This window comes from Epinephelus fuscoguttatus, linkage group LG11, assembly GCF_011397635.1.
Source record: "Epinephelus fuscoguttatus linkage group LG11, E.fuscoguttatus.final_Chr_v1".
Taxonomy (NCBI): Eukaryota; Metazoa; Chordata; class Actinopteri; order Perciformes; family Serranidae; genus Epinephelus; species Epinephelus fuscoguttatus.
Window position 1 is genome coordinate 31,974,845 of NC_064762.1, and position 12,423 is coordinate 31,987,267.

At 38.5% G+C, this 12,423-nt stretch overlaps 1 protein-coding gene across 4 annotated transcripts in view; it reads right to left on the bottom strand.

The window, feature by feature from the left end:
- Positions 1-12,423, bottom strand: part of col12a1b (collagen, type XII, alpha 1b) — a 154,960-nt gene that overhangs the window by 15,615 nt on the left and 126,922 nt on the right. For all 4 annotated transcript variants that reach the window (XM_049591030.1, XM_049591031.1, XM_049591029.1 and 1 more), the window contains 4 exons: positions 7,864-8,022; positions 6,995-7,072; positions 2,510-2,596; positions 398-451 (listed from right to left, as the gene is read on the bottom strand). In XM_049591030.1, coding sequence (XP_049446987.1) covers positions 398-451; positions 2,510-2,596; positions 6,995-7,072; positions 7,864-8,022 — 378 coding nt within the window. The remainder of the gene's footprint in view (positions 1-397; positions 452-2,509; positions 2,597-6,994; positions 7,073-7,863; positions 8,023-12,423) is intronic.

Genomic DNA, 12,423 nt, shown 5'->3' on the forward strand with positions numbered 1-12,423 from the left:
GTAAAATAAAGCAAGAAGGTCAGATAAGAAACATTTAAACAGAGGAGGAATTGCTGTTGATATCTGCTGATATCTCTTGTCCCAGTTGGAGTTTTATACTGTTGCAATCTGTGGAAGAGACTAACAGGAGATGAGGAATGCTGCTGCACGGATCGAACCGAATCTCCCCTTCATATCAGGGAGAAAAAGCAAAAACACTCATTCAATAAGTGGAATCAGATGTGTCCACCCCCTTCAAAGCTTTTGTACTTTAAACAATCTTTTGTTTTCATGGAGAGCTGATAGCTGAAGAGTCTGATTGAGCTCAGAGCAAACTGTCAGGGAGGTTTTTTTGTTTTGCATTAAAAAGGTGAAGCAGCACCTTTTAAAGATGATAAAAGATTTTAAAGATACTTACAGCAGGACCAGCTTCTCCTCTTTCACCTCGGGGACCTTTGCTGCCAGGGGCACCCTGAGGAGAACCAATATAACATTTGCCATGATAATACAACAAACACAAGACCAAAAGTTCACCAGCCATTTTGAAAAATATCAGGAGCTTTAAAATTGAATTAAAACCCAGCTTAAAGCCCCTGAAAATCTGGTTTCAAGCCTAAAGTATCTGCACTACTTTAAATGTTCCTGATATGTAAGTAATCAAGTAGCAAAATATCTTTAGGTAGTATTTATTAAGAGTTTAATGCTCAAAAACTGCAGTTGATCTGCTTCATCAGGACTGTGTGGGTTTAGTCTGATTAGATTTGACTGACACTGAGAAAAGACAACAACCTGTGACAGAGATATAACTGGCAGAAAATAGTGTATCCATGTAGGAGCTGCTAGACCAACAAGTCTATATTCTTTTATTATCTTTTAAGAAGGGATTTTAAGTGTGACAGTTTTACAAGGCTATGTAGTTTTAAGGGTGGAAGATTTATTTATCTCTTTACTTTAGTTTTTAGTCCGATCATCTCACCTCAGCCATTTTTTGCAGCAGCAAAATGTATCTAGTGGACTGAAAAGGCACTATACCATTCCAGTAGGCTACCTAAAGTTTAACTTGTATTTGTTATATTAATAATTCTGTAATTAAAAAAAAAAAAAAAATCGATACTTGGCACTGTGTGACAATACAATATTGACACACAAAAATATTGTGATACTATGCTGTATTGTTATTTCTCCCCTGACCCCTACCTGTCAGTTGCGAAAACAAGTACTTTTAATAAATGCATATTCACGGTCCGCCATTGCTCCAAAGATTACATAGCAGTCTGTTTTGTGGCTGTTGGCTGCAGTCCTCTGATTCAATACTGGACCACTTTTAAAAAATAGTCCCATTAGTCAGTGAGACACAAAAACACAGGAAAATGGGATCCAGGTTGAAAATACCAAAGTTTCCCCTGAAGGCTATAAAAGGATAAGACTGGTGAAATTCTTTATTTTTCTTTTTGTCAACAAATCCCGTAAAAAAAGAATAATAAAACCTGACTTGTCCATATCTTTACATCTGTGCAGTCAGATGGAAGGAGAAGAAGCTCGAGGTTTTATCGATCAAATGTCCGTCAGGTTGGCCTTCGTCATGGTGCACCACAGTTTACCTTCTCATGCCTCTTAAAAGATTTTATGAGGCATTGCAAAGAGGTTTCCCAGGGTTAATGTGCTTCAGGGCGCAATATTCTGCCTTGTACAACACTGAGTACATAAATAATCATAAATAACCAGACAAGGGAGAGATTTAACTTACATGTAAGTACAGTGGAAAAATGTTCCATTACACGCATAAAAGCCCTGCAAAATGTTTGATCCCCAAACTTAGAGAGAACTCAATACTAAAAGCACGAAAACCCCACTACTAGCATAGCACCACACAAAATAAATTCCTTCAGCGATCGATTTGCATGGTGGGTACAGTAGACGCCAGGTTTTGACAAGGAATAAGAATGTGTTGAATAAAAAATTATATTTCTGGTTCTTGAGTACTGTTAAGAATTTCTGTCAAACTACTAATTCCAATATCAAGAATGTAATGTCACGCAACTGCTGATGTCACACTAATTCTACTACTTATACAGTTAAATGAGAAGATTGTTTGAGTACACTTTTTAACCTTTACTGAGTTGTTTTTGTTGGCTAAACCTAACTACAAATGGAATGTCTTTGGTGCCAAAGTGCTGCACTTTGGACACCCATCATCCACCCCAACTCCAAAGATTCAGTGTGGTATATGTATGTAGCTCTCTCTGGATTGGAGAGGAGATTTCTAGTGAACATAGTCGAGAGGCAGAAATCAAGTTTCCAACAAAACATATCTGGTAAAAACCATGTGGTGTATGAAGACCATTTTTAGGCAAAGGTCTTCCCCTAAGATGTATTGAAAGGAAAAATAGAAAGTCACCAAAATGGAAATACTTAGGTAAAGTAGCAGAAAGTCCAAACTGTGCTTAACTTACACTGAGTTCCAGTCTCCAGTTATTGACCATATTTTTATGTTTTTTTGGCCAGATAGACTGATTGAAGTGAACCTTACCACTGGTCCTTGAATCCCTGGCTCCCCGGTGCCCGCTGAGGTACAGCTGCAGGAGTTAGGAAGAGACGGACACTTCAGCTCATCTCTCTGGTGGAGAAGGGAAGAGACAATTAAACAGTCAGAAACAACAAACAAATAAAGGCAGTCACTGAGTGAACCCTCAGAGTGAAGTGAGCAAGTAAATCATACGAGCCAAAGAAATCAATTTCAAGTTCCATCTGATTTCACTTGGTGTGGTTAACATCGAACAGCATCCATGTCATTTTATTAGTAACAGATGATTCAAACAGTCACTGGTCAGAACATTAACACAGTCACTGACATAAACTGTGAGCGAACGTCCCAAAAGCGTCAAGCAGATCTAAAGTGTCTCCTATAAGACTCCTCCAAAAACATTATGCACTAATGTAGCACAGAACTAAAAGTCTGTCTGTTTGCCCCTGAAAAGTATTTCCCAATGCCCGTCACTCCAGAGGTAAACAGTTTAGACAACATTTCTGTAGGGTTAATTCTTACACAAGACAAAGAGCATAGCCAAGATTGTGATGTGGCATTTTCTGGAGCTGCTTCGCTGACAAAGACTACCAGAACAAATGTGACAGCACCCTGGGTGATTTTCCAATAGTAGGGGGTGCATTTTCTGGTTCACAGATTTCAGAAAGACAATGAAATTAAGCTTTTGTGAAAGTAAAAACCTCAAGTAGACAGATTGGAACTCAAAAAACTCCGCCTCCTGGATAAGAGGACTTTCAAGGACACCCAAGCAAGAAGAAACGGATACTTGTCAGATAACTTAACTTAGATAACTTAAGTGATGCTTAAACATCAATAAATCATTGCCTGAGTGTCAAAGTTCGTCACTGGCTTGAATTGTTACACCAGAAAAGTTTCTGTACACCAAACGAGACGGATGAATTTTGTGCTGTTTCAGAAAAAAATTACAAAATCTTTGGTAATCAATCCCAAATTCTGGTCCTAGATTACACTGACAAACACTAAAGGACAATTTTGAAAAGTTTGAAATTTTAAAAAGTCATTGCTACAACTTTTATTGTCTAGGAACCAACCAATCTGAATATGACATAAAATTATGCATATATATGCAATACCTGAGTTATGCAGACAGTGTGAAGGTCAACTATTTTAACAACCCATTAACTATTAATATAGTCTCAACTTTCTAAGGATATTTTCGTTGAAGCATACAAAATTTTTCACAGGATATATTTAAATTTTACATGTGGAATTATTAATTTAATGAAATTAAAGTTTGTTTTTGTGGATTTTATACAATACTGACAAAAATTATTTTAAGTATTCTCCACTAAATCTCTGACAACAAATTTCTTTGTCCAGCACTCCTGTCATACATGTCAACAAGAATATTATTGATCATCTATGTCTTTGTTCCGTATTCTCTTAACAAGTGGAAGTAATTTAGCATCAGCTAAACGTCTAAAAGTACTCGTAAATTAAACACAGACTCAACTTGTTTTGTAAATTTATAAGCTCGCTCAAGATATTTACTCCCATTCCTGCTGTTGGGGTGTATATATTTCCACTGAGTTCACACTGATCGCTTCAGTTTGCATCATTTAATAATTGTCAGCAGAGCAGCCCAATCAAGCAGATGTCTTTGCTCTGCAGCAATTGAGATAATAATCCGCCAGAGTTGAATCCTTTTCAAAAATCTTTTGGATATCCAACTTGCAGACGTGCTGCTCTCAGACAAAGCTTTATTTGTTACGCCATCTCTGGAGATCTCTGCTGGGACAGAAGTGAGAAAGCTTCACGTTGAGAAAGGCCAGAGTCCAGCCTCGAAACAACAGCCTGCACTGTGCTGCATTTAAAAATCTCATGCTGTCGCTGCTGCTGATGGCCAAATATTTAACTGCATGCAAACAAATGTTCCTCTCTTTTCAGCCTCACAGTTGTCTTGAGAAACACCAGATTTTTGTAGAGTTCATGAAAGGGATGATGGACAGAAGCAAACTTTCTCTTTTCAGAAATCATGACTCAGTTACTCAAGATAATCCACAGAGCTTGTTGTGAGCAGTTCCATGTAGGAACTTTTATCACTAGTATCGCCACACAGAGGAAAGCTAGCATCTATCACTAGCTTACTTAGCAGCACTGAGCTAGCTAACATTACAGCTCAGCCAGAGACGACACCATTAATGATTATATCTTGCGTTGTTACGAGCACAAGTTGCTTGTCCTTGAGTAGATGCATGCTTCCTTCTGCATAGTGATACAATTGGTGGGTGTAGTTCAGTAGAGAGAAAATAGTTCCTACATGAAACTGCTCACAATAAGGTCTGTGGATTATCTTGAGTAACCAGGTCATGATTTCTGGCATGAGACATTGCTGATGAGTTTTTTAAATGTAGTTTTTCAGTACTTTGAGCACCACAAGACGAGTGCCATCTAGTTCCATTATATTTGAGAGAAGGCAGACATCTCTATGGCCGATATCTAACACTCTGCTCACACCAAAACAATCTAGATTATTTTGGATTCTTGGGATGAACTGTCCCTTTAACACTAGGCTGTCTTTCACTGGCCTCTTTGGTTGAAAGCTTCACTTTTGTTGAACCTCTGGGTGTGTTTAGGTGAGGTTCAAGCAACATCATTTTTCACTCATCAGCTTGATAGCATGAGATCTGAAGACACTGCAACCAGGGTTGGAAATTATCACCAGCCACCAGCAAATGGCTGGTAAAATATGCAAGTGGCTGCTAGATGTGCTTCATCTAGCCAAAAATAAACAATGATAATCTTTTGAGCCACAATGGCAGGTGGACAAAAAAGTTAATTTCCAACCCTGACTGCAACACCAGCAGCCAACTAGAATTTTTGTATAGCAATGCATCAAATGACCATGTGTATGTGAAAGGAGTCGCTTGTAGTCACAAAGTCTTTTTACCCGACTCTGCAGTTCCAGTCAGCTCCACTGAGCATTTTAGTGTCTTTCAGTTTACGTTTATGTTAAAAAGTAAGGATGAGTGAATCTCCAAACATCAGCCAAATTGAAGCTTAAACTGAAGTGATTTGTCTTAAGCTGTTTCGTAAAGTGTAGCAACAAACCTACTGATATAAAGCATGTTTTACTCTGATGAGGGAATGCTTTGTGTTGACACATTAGAAGCTGCACCTTATCAAAAGCTTCAATTGTAATCTATTTTGAAAACTGAAAGTGAACAAAAACATGTCCATTGTAAAACTGTGCTCACAGGACATTTACATCAGGTAGTTTGAGTCTTTATTCTCATGTAAATGGCTCAGACATATTTTTTTTTTTTTAACTGAACCAATCTGATTGCTTTTGCACCTCATGACTTGCATATCTTAACGTAGAAGTTGGTGAGTAGTGTGATCATAATGTTACTATAACCAACTAGAATGATGGCTAATACCAAGACATCAACTCAGATTGTAAAAAAAATAATAAAATAAAGAATTTAGAAAATTGAATTGAATTATGAATTACACTGTTTTGTCAGATGTCTGAAGCTAAGCAGCTTTTTCTGCATCCTGAACCTCACGTTGTGTTTCATGTTATATCTCACGCCCTCTTGTACACTCATCAAATGTATCACGTCTGTGTATCACATACACTCTGTTTATTTTTCTCTTTGATTCGAGCCACTTCTGATTTTGATTATGCTGCTCCAAGCTTTTGATCTGCTGCTGAGTCTGAGAAAAACAACTAAGGAAAATCAAGGACACACTCCGGCTGGTGAGAGCTGTTTGGACCTGCAGCTGGCTGTTACAGTACAAACACACTCATCTGCTTTTTAACTGTCAGGAGGCTGTAATTTCTTCTGCTCTTTACTGCAACTAAAATGTGTCATTAAAACTTTTTTTTTTTTTTTTTTTTTTTGCATTGTCCCAAAGTCTGGAAACTTTCAACCAAAACATGTTGACAAAAACCAGGTGGCCTGATAATTTTCTATAAGATTATCAGTTAACACACCCAGGATGCTCCACAGATGTAAAAATAAACAGGAAATAATTCCCTAACACACAAGCAGATGTGAGTTTGGAGGGTGGGTTTTTTTTTAGATTTAGAGCTTCAATGAGCATCTGAGTGTATAAAATAAAATCTGCTTCGTCATATCAAGATGACATAACTACAGCCACAAGCAAAGGCATTTTCTGTACTTTTAGGTTGGAAAACAACTGAAAGAGTACGTCTGATCAGGCTTTACAATCTATTAACGCTTTGCTTTATTTTGCCAGTAATTTAGATTTATTGTTTAGGCCTGAATTCAAAATGATATCAGCAAAGAAAATCTTTAGTTTAGATGCCAAAAACGCCATCAGCTATTTCTATATTTTGTAATAAAAATAGATTTAAAGAGCAGAGGAACTGCTCCTCACAACAACTTCATAACTGGATACTAAAGCCAAAGATTTACCATTCAACTAATGTACATATTTAGCATGTTAAATTAAAAGGCCCTGTGTCCGTGTTTCCCTTACCATTGATGGAAGGTCACAACATCTGTCCCTGCTGGTCCAGCCCAGGCTGCAGACAATATCGAACATCTGGAGCTGGAACTGTGAAGTGGAGAAAAAAAAAGAAGAAAACATGGAAATGGTGTTGTGGTACATGTGTCTCTGATACGCCCTTCACAGCTCCCAGAAGACAAATAGAAAGACAGCAGAGAATGCAGCACAGCCGAGTCCCATCAGCCCATAGAAAGACAGGAAACGTCTCATATTGCAGCCATGTTGACAGCTTTACTTACAGAAACGGACATTTCATTTTAATGTCCATTTTAATTAAGTGCAACCCATGGTTCTGCTGCACTTCCCTCCTAGCTAACTGCAGATATTATGAAACACTGATCTGTGTTCAGTTTCGAACATCAGCTAATGCTACAGTGAGATGGGAGGAATCAGGGGATGCTTTAAGAAAAACGTGTTTCTTGTGTAGATCACACTTTTTTCATACAAATAAAATGTTGAGCAGTGGCTGATACCAGCTAATAATAGCAAACATAGCAAGACACTGCTGTGCTGCAACTGAGTCAGGAGATCGCAGAGAAAACCTTTACGAGACTACAACAAGAAACAACATTATAATGTATATTATCAGAAGATATTTGGTTGTTTTTTATTATCTGTGTTTCTGATAAGCCAAAATATATTTCTGTGTGTCTTTCCCTCTACATTCTAAACTAAATGGGTCTCTAAGGCTGAACAGAACAGTAACGTTTAAACACCTCCTAGTTTTAGCAAACTTAAAACGTTTAAAAATACATATAAATCCTTATTATTTCACAATTGAATCTCTTCCTTCCTCCTGCCCTGTTTATGTGAGCACTGCAGGATCAGAGTTCACTTACAGTTGCTGATTCCCCTTTAGAGCCGATGGACTTGGACATCTTGCCCAGGACCTGGTAGCCATCGCTGGATGTGTTTCCAGCCTCCTTGATCTCCTTTTCAGCCACTTCTTGGCAGTCGATGTTGAGTTTGACGCCGGTGGACGAAACCAGGATATGGAGCTTCAGAGAGAAAGAAAAAGGAAGAAGAAAAAGGAGAGTAGATTTTATTGGCACATTCTTTGTTCTACGACCAAGTCTTGTGTCTGGTTTTTATCCTGATGGCCTGCAAATTATTAGGTTATGCTGAGTGTGTCAGTGGAGCCGGAGCTCAGGGAGGATGCACTCCATTGTCTCCGCTGTAGTTCTGTTTATTGAAACACTGCTGGAATGTAAGAGAGGGAAACCAGCGATTCTCTCTATTCATTCAGAAGAAAACGTGCACCATCAGAGTTTCTGCAGACAGAAGGAAATTAGGTTTGGATCCAACGCTGGATTGTATAGAAATTCATATGGTGCTTTGAACTCCTTTCTGATGCTATAAGCAATCTGGGAATCACTTCTTCACCTTGTTGGTCATTTTGTTGTTGTATTCTTATATTTAGAGATGCCAAATGCCCTTTAAACTGCAACTGCTGTAATTTTCTGTAAAACAGAGCTTTCATTGAGGTAACTTCATGGCAGAGCAGCAGGGATGAAACATTATAACATTTTTCTGTCCAAAATCCAAAACCTAAACTCAGGATATTTGCTGATGCCAAGTGCTGATCAATGCTCTCATTGTGACAAATTCAAAATGTGTATAATGCTACCTTGTGGAAAAATAAACCATCATGTTCAACTTGTCTAATATGTGCAACAAACAATGGTAAGATTACTGGTGGTGGATCAGAGTCCAAGATGCACTTGTTGACAGCTGAGGCAAAATAATTATGCTTAATTGCATGCTTCTGCATCCTGTCTAAAAGTGGACTTCTAAACAAAAATAACAGAGTTCCTCCAAAAAGTTTTTTCACTCCAGTTGCTGAACACATTGTATTAAAACACATCTCAACTTTTTGTGCAATCATTCATTATGACTTCCCCACAAAAACTGCAAAAAAATGTACTTTTTAAAAGTTTTTAGTGCTGCAGTAAAACCTCATCTCACCTTACATAAAAATGATTCCAATAAATTCCACACAATGAGATTTACAGATTTTAAATTCAGTAACAACAGGGCTGATATGGAAACAGTACTTGGCATTGGCAGAGAGTCTGAGTTGAGGTATTGGAATTGGTATCGAGACAGAAAAAATTCTTCAAATGGGTATTTTAATCCACTTTCATGGTGAAGTTCCACCACTTTCTTCACATTAAAGTTCAGTGAACTGACAAGGTACTATAAGCAGTAGTTTTACAAATCTTAGTACACTACAGCAGATTATGTTAAGCAAGAAATAACTATTTTCTGTGGATTAATCATGTCACGGCCGACAACTAATCGACAACTGATCTACTTAATAAGACAGTATTAGAGCCTGACTGAAGCACCTCCACATACCAGCAGCTCTGTGTAAACAATTCCAGCCTTTTTTAATTAAACCCTTAACTCATCTATTCTGACATCCTGCTCGGCCACATCTCAAAGATTCCTCAAAAAAAAAAAAAAAAAAAAGTTTCAGCTGGAACTGCATAAAATTTTTGGAAGCCAAATCTCCCAAAATTCCTTCCTTTTAATCTAATTGGTAGTCACATTGAGGCATCTTACGTCGCTTCATCTCTTAACTGTAAAATAACTGAGGCAGTAGTGGATTTATCTCGGTTATACACACACACAGTACCACAGTGCTCCTTACTCAGATCTCCCTCACCACATCTCCTCATGATGTCATTTTGTGGTAAGCCTTAACAACAACTTTTCCTCAAAGCCGGTCAGAATGAGTCCAGCTGTGAGAGGGAAAATGTTGATTTACAAAGCCACGGGCCGGCCCGTTGGCAGCTCTGGCAGCTGCGGCTCACTGCTTTTGGTCAGTCAGCATCTGCGGAAATGCAGAGGCATGTTTAACAGACCGCGGAAGGCAGACGCTGCTCGTGGAAACACTCAGACATCCAAGAAAAAAGCACCGCGGCATTTCCATTTACACTTTTAAGATGTCAGGCTTTTATCTGATACTGAGCAGCTTTCAAGAAGTCAGCAGGTACTGGTGAAGCTTCAGTGTGTCCCTCTCAACACTTTCACACCACTCACTTGTCTGCGGGAGTTTAAGGGATATGATTTTCCAATAACAGCACTCATGGTCATACTGAATCTGCCAATATTTAAATGTGATCACATCCATGCCAAAAGTGTTTCATTTTGATTTTTATTCTCGTCAAGCTGGAAAATCCTCTAAGATTTAGAGGAAACTCTGATACATTGTTCCTGTAAAACACAAACTGAAAAAGGACCTGATTACATCTTTACCCATTCATACTGCTGTCTGGAAGCTCCGTCTGAGTTATAAGCTGTTACAGAAGGATGTTTATATAAGTAAAGATGAAAGTAGCCAAGTACAGTCATCTCTGACCTCAGGTCAGTAGTAGTTTCAAGCATTTTTTTCTCCTGGATGTTTATCTGCAGTCAGCATGCAGCTCTGGCCTCCTTTCATCTGCACACAAGTAAGGTACAATACAGCAGTGTAACCAAAAGCTCACAGTTTCAAATCTCTGGGCAGAGAAAGTGAGAGCCTCATTTACCCATCTCTCTTGCTTTTCTCTCTGTCTCTCTCGCCAACTTGGCAATGAGGATGTCCTTATCAGGAATGGGTCAATATACAATTTATCACGGCTTGCTATATAAAACAATCAGTAAGTTGATCATGGTGAATTCATTCATTGTCAGAATAATCCTGAATATCGTGTCAAGCAGCATCCAAAGAGAATGCTGGGCACCCAACGTGGAAATGCCAAAAACTGCAGTTTGTTGAATGGTCACTTGGGAGTCCACAAACCACTGAGTGACTACCTGCTATGTCCATAATTTTCACAGTCTGTGGTAAAGACAAGCTGCTTATGCACCAATCTCAAAAACCTAAAAGGTCTGATGCTATTTCAAATAGTTTAAAGGCCCGGCTTAATCGGTTTTCACTAAAAGGATGTTCACTAAAGAATGTGTGTGCCATCTGCGATACAATAAGAATGTTTCTCAATAAATGTAAGGCAAAGTGATTTCGGTGTGTTTAAGTGCCATTTTAAGAGTTTTAACCAAATTTTGAGGGTTATCAATAAATATTGTGAATTGCAGTTATTGTGGCCAGGATAATCATGACAAGAAATTTCATGTCCAAGTCTCTCCTCTCATTTTTATTTCTTTCTCATATTAACAGTCCTTTTAAGACTGTGTGGTTGGCTTTAAGTTAACCTGTAGAATAATCACAATCTCTCTCAGTACTGTATTAATTTTCAGACTTGCTCTGAATTTCTGTCTCAAACATCTCCAAGATGTTCCCATCAGTCAGAGTATCTTTATTTCCTATATTTGTCTTTTTTTTTTTTTTTGCTTTTACTTTGAGTCTCTTTTGAAAGTTACTGGCAGGACTGTTAATCTATTTCTCTGCAGTTGGCGCAGATCATGCAGTGACGGCTGATAGTGAACACAGAGCTAACAGAGAGGACCTTCACTTTAATCCTTGTTTAGTCCCACTGGACTAGAGACACTCAGAAAGCCTTCAGGTATCCACAACAGATCTCTGCTGTTTAACACATCTGGGGGAGGATTCCACTGATCCATCCGCCGCTGAGTTAGCTGGTTGGTGTAATGCTGCGAGGGGAAATGGGTTTAGCGAAGTCAGACATGGTGACGTGGCGGACTCTGACATCTTTTAATAAATCTGGCACAACAACAGATCCAAACATCAGGTTCAAGCAGACTTCTTAAATCATTGCTGTTTCTGCAACGTGCTGACAGCAGGTTCAAAATGTCCCAGTCAGCTGCAAAGGTTCATCACCCCCACTACCTGACAGGCTTTTAAATCTTTTAGTTTACAAACAACTCTTCAGTCCAGACACTTTTATTATCGCCAAAGGGTTCAGGGACAGAAAAATCTAGAGTGAAAGCAACCAAAGGTCTTCATGACATGCACGTGTGTGTCCTCCCTGCAGCAGTGTCCTTGAGCATGATACTGATCTTCAGTCAGCTACCAGGTTTACACTTCTGACCTCTGAGTGGAGGGAGGAAGCAGATAAAAGAAGCCTTTCACCCTCAGGGATCAATTCTGTATCACTTTCTCTTTCTCTTTGAAAATTCAAAAAAAGCAATCAGCATTGAAACAAAAATATCATGGTGTTGTTCCAGAAACATTCTTCCTGAAAAAAACACATTTTTAAAACGTACGCAAATTTCTATACCATAAGAGTTATTTCTTGAGAGAAACTATGCAAGAATAAAATAAAAATAAAAAAATTTTAAAAAAAAAGACTGCTTCAAAAATAACTCATGGCTAAAACTGCCCAGAGGATCAGCTGTCACCACAAAACAGCAGGTGGCATCTTAATCACTGAAAGTCTATGAAATTATTCTAAATTGTCCAGTGAGACACAGACCTCCTGCTGACACTGACATCT